General features: G+C 31.0%; 1 protein-coding gene across 1 annotated transcript; it reads left to right on the top strand.

Moving 5' to 3' along the window:
• The first annotated feature begins 6,136 nt into the window (after nucleotides 1–6,136).
• LOC114392449 (ferredoxin C 2, chloroplastic-like) lies at nucleotides 6,137–10,670 on the top strand. The gene is made up of 6 exons (XM_028353593.1): nucleotides 6,137–6,403; nucleotides 6,540–6,603; nucleotides 7,634–7,722; nucleotides 8,985–9,053; nucleotides 10,289–10,333; nucleotides 10,442–10,670. Exons 1-6 carry the CDS (start codon nucleotides 6,170–6,172, stop codon nucleotides 10,484–10,486), a joined length of 546 nt encoding a protein of 181 aa, XP_028209394.1. The 5' UTR covers nucleotides 6,137–6,169; the 3' UTR covers nucleotides 10,487–10,670.
• Nucleotides 10,671–12,169: the final 1,499 nt, after the last annotated feature.

Below are 12,169 nucleotides of genomic sequence, written 5' to 3'. Positions count from 1 at the left end.
CCAAAAATTCTTTCAAAGTTTATTCTTATTGATTCTTAACGTTAGCCAAACAATTTTTTTTTCTCTTATTGGCTTTGGGATGAGTTTTGCGAATGTAATCCATTTTGGATAAAAATATCTACTAAATAGTATCTCATATTATATGTGGTTGCATTTATCGTAAATTATACCTTAAAAGCTTACCCTTACAAAATTTCATTAAAGACTGAATGTTGAGAATGAAAAATTCATCCCACTTTGGCCTGACATTACATAAGGAATAACCATATATGACATATTTGGTGGAAATAAACTACGGACTGAAAAATGGAAAAAATTTCATATGTTTGGGATAATTATTTGGAGAATTTGAAGATTGAGAAAAAGAATGTTAAACATTTTGAGCATTTGGGAGTTGCGAATTTGGCATCCAATTGTAGTAAAAATTAGAATTATATTGATTGGGATCTCCCATTTGTGTATACAAACAAGGGTTAAAAGCAAACAAAATAAAAGAGAGAAAACAAGATGCCATTGAAGGATAATTGTGTGACAATATTATCAAAATGTTACAATTTATACTAAGCAATTTTATTGTTTACTTAAAAAAAAGGTCAATTTTTAAAAAAACAACTTATCCAATTTATTTGCAGGAAAGTTGTCCAATTTTAACCACCGTACTGTGAATATGCAACGAAATTCATTTTTGTTTAAGATATACAATAAAACAAATATTACAATATTACTTTTGTACCGTGAACACCACAAAAACTGAAGAGCAACGAGTGCTCGGCGAAACAATCCAAACCAAGACGTGGGTCTTACATAGTTTCTCTTTATCTGTCACAATTTTTTTGTTGCATTGCTTTTGATGTGCATGTCAGAAAAATAATCTATGTTGAGATGCTCTAAGTTTGAGTTTTAAATTCTACCATTTTTTTACTTAATTAAAGTTGACATGAAAACTATTACACTTGATCAAGAAGAATAACATGTTAGGAAAGATTTGGCTTTTTTTTTTTATGTTTAGGGGATATTATTGATTTTGAAAATTTACAGGAATGAGTATTTTTTTTTTTAATTTATTATGGAAAATGAGTAAATCGTATTTTGAAATTTTATGATTCTTTTAAAAGAGTAATAGAGAAGTCGTATTTGAGGTCACAACTTTACCTTGTTGGGTCAACTTGCTATATCAGAGTATCACACAAGACATTGTGTGTAACTTCTTAATCACGATCCCCCGTGTGTATTGTATGACGGGCTTGAGTAAAGACTCTTTAATTTCGACAAATTTACTATACAGGGCTTGTTTTAGAAACAATTTACCAAACAGGGTTCCTTTTAAAACATATTACACAGGGGGTCTGTTGTTTACGGGGTGTCGCCATTGCTGCCGGCTGGAGAGCTTGTACCGCCATTGACAACAACGGCCTCAGTGCATACCACCATTCCTCCTGACGGGACATGGTGACTAGGAGAGAGGCGCACCCATACCGCCATTCGTCCTGGCGGGACATGGCTGACTAGGAGAGAGGGAGCCATGTCGCCACTGGTACTGGCGGGACATGCCAACGTGGGCAGTCCCGCCACTGGCTTCTGCGGAACACGTTGAAGGCTCACGTTGAAGGCTTCCAGGTCTGCACGTTGCAGGCTTGCAGTGTTTAGAACATAGCTAGGCTCAGGCTTGCAGTGTTTAGGGTTTTCAGTTCTGAAAAGCCTAGTATAGCATGTGAACGTTAAAAAATTTTGAACGTTGGGGTTCAAGTTTTCAGCTATAAAAAAAATGGTTGAACTTCATTCTTTACGCTTACATTTCTCCTTACCTTACTGAGTTTTCTTTCTCTTTCTTTCTTCTTGAGTGTGAGAGCTTATTGTGCTTGTGTTGTGCTCGTGGTTCAAATTTCTTTCAAATTTAGTGCTTGTTGTTGCTGTGCTTTCATCCTTCAAGTGTCCTTACCCTTATCTTGGACATAAATTCCTGGTAAGTATTTTCAAAGTAAATATGTTAATATATATTATAAGTTTAAGTTAGTTAGTATTAGTATTAACAAATATTCTAGGTTAGTTAGTATGTAAATAGTAGGTTAGTTATTATTAACAAAAGTTCTAAGTTTAAATTAGTTAGTATGAGTAGCTATTGTGTTATTATTTTTTACGTATTAATAGATATTCCAATGTTAGGTTAGTAAGTATGAAAATATTATTTGGTTAGTTAGAATTAAAATTTTATTTAGTTATTGTATATATTGTTAGATATTATTTGGTTCAAAATAATATTTGGTTATTGTATATAATATTTTAGTATTAGCAGTAATTACTGCATAGAATATTATTATTAATTTTTTATATCAAAGAATGAGAATTTTATTATGAATTCTAGAAATATCTGTAAAATAAAATATATTCTAACTCAAGAAATATAAAGTTTTCTAAAATAATTATTCTTTCTTATCAACTTGTTTCAATTATTTTTCTAAATTTATTTTATTTGTATACTACATATCTTCTATAGAATCTAAATTAATTGTATTCTTAATTATTCGTAGAATTAAAATATATGATGTACTTTTGGAGGGGGGGTTGATAAACTAATTATTCTTATGAGTTTTAAATAAGAAATTATTTTATAACTTAATCTCTCGTCAAAAAAATTATATGAGTAAGTATAATTGAAAAAAATATTATATATTTATTTAGTTAGTATAAAAATATTATGTGTATATATATTTAGTTGTTGTATATATTCTTAAATTTTATATATGTGATATTAATTTTTGTAGTATTAGGTATATATTTAGACGGATGATAGTTTAGCCTAATAAAAATATATATATATATATATATATATATATATATATATATATATATATATATATATATATATATATATATATATATATATATATATATATATATATATATATATATATATATATATATATGCATGATACTTTAGGATGACACACGTAATATTAGATTTTTTAGTATTAGGCACAAGTTAATATTAGCTTTAAGTATATATTTATAAATTTTAGACACATAAATTTTTAGTTTTTGTAATTTTAAACACAAGTTAATATCTGATTTCCTATCCAATACTGTGCCCTAGTCTCCTCTAAAGCAACAACTGGGTGCATGTGAAGTAGAACTCTAGCCCTAGCATCAAAAAAAATTTCAGAGATAGCATGTGAACCCTAGGTGCAGCTTCAGTCATCACGCTTCAGTCCCATGCTTCAGTCCCATCAGGCTGCATCAAAAAAACAGTGCCAAAGCCTATCCCGCCAGCTCCAATGGCGGGACTGCCCACGTAGGCATGTCCCGCCAGCACCAATGGCGGCATGGCTTTTCTCACTCCTACTCAGCCCTATCCCGCCAGTACGAATGACGGTTTATGCTGAGTCACCCCCTGTCCCGCTGCTGCCAATAGCGGCATTCCCTGTCCCGCCATTGCCTTTGGCGGTTCCAAGCTTCACGCCATTGTTAATGGCGACACCCACGTACAGAAGAGACCCCCCTTAAAATTTCTTTTAAAAGAGACCCTATTACGTAAAATGTTTTTAAAAGAAGCCCCCTTATATAAATTTACCCTTTAATCTCTATGTCTAGAACAAAGGACTACGTACTTCCCTTCAAATAGAATAAAGTTTACCTTTTGTTTTTTTCCCAAACTCTTGCACTTTCTGTACATAAGCTTCCACAACAGTGTTGCGTGTTGGCTATAGGCTCATTAAAAGGACATGTAGAGAGATTAGGCACCAATTACACATAGTAATAGTGTTGGAAATACTTGGTTAGCATGCATGAAAACACGTGTGTGCCTTTTTTTTTCCTTAACACTTGTATAATATCTTGAAACATAATCGGTAATCGAGAAGTCTATATATGACTTCAATAATTTGCCAAAGTCGTGAATTGAACGACGCCTTTAGTAGTTAATTTTAAAAATATAAAATATTAAGAAAGTCGTAACGAGGAATTCTGTTTTTTTTTTTTTAAATAGCAAATAACAAAGTCATATTTTAAACTATTGTGTTTTAAAAGATGATCCGTAATAATTTTAAAAAATATTTATTTTTATAATTTTTTTTTTCAAAAATTACCCACTAAACGTAAAAAATCCAAAATAATTTAGAGCAAGATTCACTATAGACAAGAATATACATCTTATTTAGTTAATCATTTTAAGTTAAAATAAAAATAAATATTTATAAGATATTAAAAAGTAAAATAACTTGTATAATCTATTTTGTGAGCTTTTTAGAGTTACACTACTATTTTGAGAGAATAATTACTTAAAGTAAAAGAAATCAATTTTTTTTTGCTGAATTCAAGAAATCAATATATCCTAACAAGATTTATTTAAAGTTTATAAAATAAAGTATGAGTTTTGTTAATCATTCCTAAATACATTGATTAAAAATTAAAAATATTTTTTTTTATTGAAATTTGCCTTAAAAATGTAACGAAAAATGAAAATCATAATTCATTAATGATATTTTAATTCTTTAATTGTTAGCATTTGTCATAAAATTAGAAGTAATTTGACTTGATACCATGTTGGGTGACAGTTAGAGATCTCAAATAAATAATTGGATAAATAATCACTTTTGTTCTTAAATATGTAATTCATTGATAAATGTGTCTTTAAAAGATAAAAATACAAAATTTAGTCATCGAACGTGTAAAAAGTGCAACAAATATATTTGACTGCTAACTTCCGTCCGTTACTTTAATAAAATAACCTACGTGACACATAGGAATGAATTTGTCACAATGATTGTCAACTTTGTCATCTTTAATTGTCAACATAGAGACATATTTATCATATAATATTTTTTTGACTTTCTATCATCCTACTCTACTAACAAATGCCTCCATAAAAGATAAAAATATAAAATTTAGTCCCCGAAAATATAAAAAATCCAACAAATATATTCGGATGTTAATAATAGATTGTGAATAATTATTATAATTTTGAAAAATTTATAATAATTATGACAAAATTTTGTGTGAGTTATATCATACTCGTAAGTCTCTATTTTTGTTATATAATATTTAAGCTTCATCAACGGTTGAAACATGCATAAAATATTATCAATGAAAGTAAATTTTTATTGTTTTGACGAATTCTTTTACTTTTCTTCAACTACAAAAAAAATCAATCTTTTGGTTGTTAACTCTTAAATAAATGTTATCAACACACACAAAAAAAAGAAATTTAACTATAAAACGATAAGAAAATCATTATTTTTGTTTAATCAAACACTATTTATTTATTTATTTATTTTTTATAAATTTTTTATAATAAAATATGAATGTCTATTAGTATATGCAATGACATCAAATTACACATTATAATAAAAGTTTGTTGATTTTTAAATTAATTTTTTTAAAATCATACACAATTATTTTTTATTGACTGATCATTTATAAAAATCATAACCTTAAAAAAAATCATTCCAAAGGAGGTGAGTGTTTTTTAAAAATTAAAAGTGTCATTTCAATTGCAATTTTCCCTAAAAATTATTCATGAATCTAATTCAACTATAATGCTTTATAATAAGTATTTTTTTACTTCAACCTTTCATCAAACATGAGAGTATAAAAAAATTATTTACGAGTTTATAAAACGAGTATTCTTTTTTTTTTAGACTCAATTTAATTTACAAGTTTGTTAAAAAAATATTGTCGCAATTATTATAAATTTTTTCAAATTATAATAATTATTTACAATCTACGATTAACGTTTGAATATATTTTTTGCACTTTTTACGCTTTTGGAAACTAAATTAACAAATTTGTTCATCCCAAGTAACTTATTTTATTAATGGTGACAGACTAAAGTTAACGGTCGAATATATTGTCGCCTTTTTTTTTATACATTAGGGACAAAAGAAGTGACTACTTACCCTAAATAATTTGTTATTGTTCTCTAAAAAAAGAATTATTATTGTTTATTTTTAATAGATGCTAATAAACTCGGCATCAACCGTTAAACCGAAAGTTAAAACTAACAAGTCTTGTTGATGAAACTTGTTTAGTGAAATCCTTGGACGAGTGATGATAACCGTACACGTGTTGAGTATTGGTTGGAAGGGAATCTAACGGTTGGCTGAGAACGCGCGTATTGTTCCTCACCTCGCTTTCGTTATCCATCACTGTGTTTGTCTGTGCTAAGAAGAAGAAAATGGCACTTCCCCTTCTTCGAATCCCCGGGATTCCACTTGCCAAGCAACACCAATCATTCCCTTCCAATACCCGCCGCAAAGCCACGACGGCGCAGGCGGAGCTCGAGACAGCGGTGGCGCGGACGGGCGGAACCGGTTACCAGTCTCCGTCCGTCGATGTTCCCAGTCCCACGCATAAGGTCATAGTCCACGACAGACAACGAGGAATCGTTCACGAATTCGTCGTGCCTGAGGTACCATCCTTCACGTTGCAACTGCATGCTGTTGATTTTTGTTTCTGTGACCCAAAAGGAACAGAAATTAATGGTCCTTATTGTTTTTTTTCTTGAAAATTTATGTGTGAATGTGACTATGGTTTATGAAATGCAGGACCAGTATATATTACATACTGCTGAGGCCCAGAATATTACCCTTCCATTCGCCTGCAGGCATGGTACTTACTTTTATCTTATTTCTTCATAATTTTCTGTTATCTTCTCACACAAGGAAATGATGTAAACATGACTAAATAATCTAGTTTTTTAGGAATTTTTTATTTAGGAATTAAATAATCTAGTTTTTTAGAAATTTTTTATTTAGGACATTGTTTAAATTTACAGATATTATCAATTTGTTTTTTAAGACGTTGTTAGTATTTGAATTTGGTATTACATTTTAGCTTTATATAGAGAGCACGGCCGAGGAATAAAATTCTGCATAATATATTTCCTCTTCTTTTAAAAAAATAATTTTTTCTACACAAAAGTGCCTACAGAAAATACACACATTCATGCTAATTTGCTATGTTATCTTCTTTTTTTGCTGCTTGACTGCACCTGCATTCCTAGTGGGATGAGGCTTTGTTATTGTTGTTGTTGACTACACCTGTATTTCTGTTTCCTACAGGAAGCCGTTGATTTCTCTAGTTATCTTAGTTTTAAGGTTTCATCTTTGTCATTTAATGGAATTGGAATGGTAGATTATTAGATTTGGTGGGGTTTCATTATCTTCAGTATTTTTAAGATCTGCACAACTCGTCATATAACTAACAAGGGTGTTATAGTGCCAAATTTGACATTTTTTTACCATACCCTTGGGAGATAACTGGCTTTCCAATTTTCACTGGTTCAAATTAGATCTCTAAGCACATGTCAGTCCTTCATAACATAAGGTTTTTGGAAGTCATTAGAAGAATTTTACAAACCTATCATATCATTACCAATGGCCTAGGCTGATGATAGATTCCATTTTTTCCTGGGTTTTATTAAAATACAGATAAAAAGGTGATTACTTTAAACTAGTGTTTTTCCTTGGGAGCAAAGAAAATATGGTGAAGTTTGTCTTTGTAGATGATGCAATGCATTATTGATACTTGTTTTCTCTGCTACTTCTATTGCCATTATGATTCAAATCTGTCAGGTCTGTGATGCTATTGCTAGCTTCCTGATACTGTTTGCTTCTTTAAAACCTTTTATCTATCACAGGTTGTTGTACTAGCTGTGCTGTACGTATAAAGAATGGAAAGATTAGGCAACCAGAGGCACTAGGGATATCGGCCGAATTGAGAGACAAGGCACACCTAACTTCTCTTTATTCTATGTTTATAATTTTGTTAATTAAATGCTTGAATTAGTAATTTCAACTAGTTAAGTACCAATGCACAATTTTGTAATGCTATACGCAATAATCAGCATTTCCCCTTTTTTATTTTTATTAAGTTTTAAGAGTAAAAGAAGATATTGAGCATGAATTATGATAAAGCAATATACTTTTGTTAAAGTATACTGTATTTTGTTTGTTAGTTAGAGCTGTCTTTTTTAGATAATTATATTCTGTATTTCTGTTGCATCCAACAGTTGGTTAAACCTAATAAACTATAGTAGTTTATACTTAGCAATAAGTTTTACCTCTCAATATTAATCAATATTCAATAATAATTTTTCTCAGTTTTCTATCAAGTCTCAACTCTCTCTGTCATTTTATTCTAAGAAGTTTGTTGTGCTTGTTACTATAGTGTAGAGGAGGGGAGGATTAATTCCTGGTATAGAGCCATATGCTCCATTAAAGTTTTGAGATGGCAACACCATATGCATTAGTCTGATGTCTGACCCTATTCCGTAGCAAATAAGAGGACATTGAAAGTTTTGCTGTTTTTCATAGTGCCAATGCACTGAACTATTACTTACTATTTTCCTTTAATTATTTTCATAACTTGTAATTACGATTCAAAGCCAAAATGAAAATCAACTGTAACAACTATGAGCCATTGACCATTCTATTAATGGGATGCTGTTTCCTATATGTTAACCTGGACTATAATATTTTTATTCTGTTGTTTATCCTCTTCCATTGTTAGCTTTACTTGCACTATAATTTTCAGAAAAGCCAAAAATAGAAATGACTTTTTTGGTTCATTCCTGTAATGAAAAGAACAATGAGAATTGAAAAGGATTTACTTATTCAAAAGGGCTTAAGTTAAAACTTAGAAGTACAACTATTTGACTCTTCTTTTTAGACATTCCTGATATGATTGTATTCATAGTTTGCATTTTGTTTCTTGGGTCAGTGTTTCTATTCCAGAGCCCTTGCACAAAATGAATAAGTTAGATTATATACATACAACAGAACAAAGATGTTTTCCAGTTTATGGTTAGTTTGGTGCCATTTGCAATAAACATTCCTTTTCCACAAATGGTAGTTAATTAGTTAACAACATTGGGGAAAATGTTATAAAAATAATAATAACAATATTTATCGTCATCATTATCATTGTTGTTGTAATTAAAATTTCCACTGTCTTTTATTGCTGAGCTGGACAAGTGTGTTGCATTTCAGGGTTATGCACTTCTTTGTGTGGGCTTCCCAACCTCTGATGTTGAAGTGGAAACTCAAGATGAAGATGAGGTAATGAGAAAGGCTACAATTATAGTTTGAAACATTTTGTGATAACTGTTTGAATAGACGCCAATCCGATAAACTCTAAGGAGATGCTTTTTCTTTTTAGAATTGATATTGCTAGAATATCTACAAAATATCTCATAATATCTTTACTGTACCTTTTAATATTGAATATTTTTTGTGATCTTTAGAATATACCGTGGAATCAATAAGTCATCTAATTGAGAGTTATTTCCTGATTTCATTATATTTCCTGGTACCCCCATATTTAATTAGTGCTAGTAGTGTTATTGTATGAATGCACCAGAGCTTTACACACTAGTAATTGATGCAATTATTAGTATGAAAAAGACCTTTGAGTTAGTGTTTTGTATTACATTGTAATGCATAATACCAATCTATGTTAGTATCTATATTATCCTAAATACTATAACTTGGTATCAGAGTAGTACCATCCTTTGTGTCCTAGTCCTGTCATTTTCTCATTGTCGCATTCCTTAAAATATGAAATCCAGTGCAAAGATGTCTATATCTATATGGTTCTTTTCTATCTTCTGGTTGTGCTCCAATTACAACCACCAAGGGTTTTTCCTTTTTATTCGTTTTTTGGATTCCTTCTACCCTCTATTGGTTCACTGTGTTTCCCTTTCCAGCAAGCTTTTCACTTTTTCTCTTTCTCAGTATGCTCATATTAAATCATCATGTTTGCCGAAGTTCTTTCCTTCAATGGTATTATTGTTGGTTTTCTAATCTTAGCATATAAGAGGGAGAGTGATGATCTGTGCCCAATTTATACCTTAATGCTGGTGTTTGTTAGATCATTGTCTTTCCATTGATCATCATTTCAGTGATAACTTAATTCCCAATACTGCACTATACCAATGGCGATTTCTTTTCCCATTGACGATCATTTCAATGGTGACTTAATGTTGTTTTGGACTCACATAATTCTTGGATTTAATTTCCAAGTTTATTGGGTCTCCTAAATTATATTCTCATCTGAAGCTTCCAAATGCTATTCTTGAACTTAGAGAAGCTATTACTGGGTCACCAGAGTTATCATAAACGGAGATGTTTTATTGGTTGACAGTGTAAAATAGACACTGCCAGTGTATAGTCCCGTTTCTCTTTGTTATTATCATTTGTTGGGGTTCGTGAGATAAGAATATTTTTGTTGTCATTGTTATCATTTTTTTTTTTGAATATTGGTTATGAATATAATAAATCCTGGGCACATACAGGTATATTGGCTTCAATTTGGACGTTATTTTGCTCGAGGACCAGTGGTAAGTTCTGTTTGTAACCATTTTTATCTTTTTATTTTTTTTTAGAATGAGATGGCTTGTATTATTGTCTTTGATTACGTGACTTTAAACCCGAAAATTGCTTTACAGGAAAGAGATGACTATGCCTTGGAGTTGGCCATGGCTGACGAGTAAGCAATGTAGAAAATCTGACAATTATTGGAGCAAAGAATGTGAATATTTTGTTTCCCCTTCTTTTCTTCTTCTCATATATCTACCATGTTATCTTCTTGTCTTGGTTTATTTTTCCCTATATATACTATTGTGCTAATTCCAAGCAAAGCCCCATGCTATATGCCTATACTCCTATCTTTTTTCCTATTTGGTATGGTATACAAGGTGTGGGTAATTAATTCGCCTAACATATATCTAGAGATTTTTAAAAAGAGTTAACTCAAGCACGGGTTAAGTTGACATTGAGTCCCCATGTTAAAGTGAATTAAAAAAGTAGTCACCCTCTCGATTCACCAGAGTTGGCCAACTTAATTTAGCCAAAGAGAAAAAGAAAAGAAAAGAAAAGAATTATTGGCCAGCAATAAACCAGAATGGCGTTATCTTTGGGCATTACTTGTGGGAACGCTATACCTGGAGGCTGGACCGGGTTTATATTAGAGGAAGAGCTTTGGGACCAAAGAGACAACAGCATTAAAGGCACTAATGAGGAAGAACTCAGAAGGTTCATTTTATTTGTTTATTGTCTATTTAGTTTATTTTGAAGCAGTAACTAAGACAAAATAAGCTTCAACTCCAATAAAAATTGATTGATGTGTTTGTAGGTTTGCAAAATTTCCATCGGAGGCAAAAAAGGGGAGAAACTTTACGTCTAGGGAAATAATTTCTGTCGATTTTTAAGTGCCAGAAATTGTTTAAACCTTTCAAACGAGTCAGTCGAGTTAATCACAAGAAAATGAATCCCCATTAAATAATTAAAAAAGTAGCAGGTGATGGTTCAGCAGTCACTATGTCATCGTTTAACTGCACAAACAAATGACAGAATAAAATAGAAGACGGAAAAAAAAAAAAAAAGCTTTGATGAATCAAACTTTTGTTTAGGGATTGGAAACATTTTTTTAAAAAAAAATAAGGACTAAAACAACAATTAATCTTTAAATGATTTTTCATGAAAGAACTTCAGAAAAGAGAAAATTAAAACATGAAAAAAGGTTTGCTGAGCTCTGTCAATTACTTTTTTACTTTTGAATTTTTTCCTCTTCAAGCAATGATTAGCTATGAGGTATTGGAAAAAAATTTGTGACCAAACAGCACTGTCGGGAAATGTAAAAACAAAAAATTAACTCTTTTTGTTGTAGGATTTATGAACTCCATGAGACTTGATAAATGGACCAGGATTGAAGTTGCCATTTTTTTCCAAAACAATATTCCACTTAACATTGCCTTGTCAATTTAGAATAGCGATAGAATAGAAACATTAAAAAGGATTGAGATGGCAATCTGTCTTTTGATTCAATTGGGCTCCAGGATATAATTATGCCCTATGGTCATGGACCATCTGAAGAAGAAATAATGTTTGGATTTAGTGATGGTCCATGGGGAATAGTGATAAACCCACGAATAAAGAAGATTGGATTTACCCTTTTAATTTGATTCGGTTGGGCTCCATGCTAGAAATATCAAATTTGTTTTGGTCCAGCTGAAGAAGGAAACAGTTGCATAGTGTTGATGAAATAATAAAGCAGGATCAAGAGAAGACTACACCATTGTGGTCCATTGCTCTATTAGTTAAAAAAGTCATTAGGAACAAGATGGTGAGTGAAGTGTACAACCGTACCCCACGGTCCCACAAGCCTTGAATGTAAA

Source organism: Glycine soja, chromosome 17 (genome assembly GCF_004193775.1).
Source record: "Glycine soja cultivar W05 chromosome 17, ASM419377v2, whole genome shotgun sequence".
In the NCBI taxonomy this organism is placed as follows: Eukaryota; Viridiplantae; Streptophyta; class Magnoliopsida; order Fabales; family Fabaceae; genus Glycine; species Glycine soja.
Note: the sequence above shows the minus strand (reverse complement) of the source record. Positions and strands in the feature narration are given on the sequence as shown.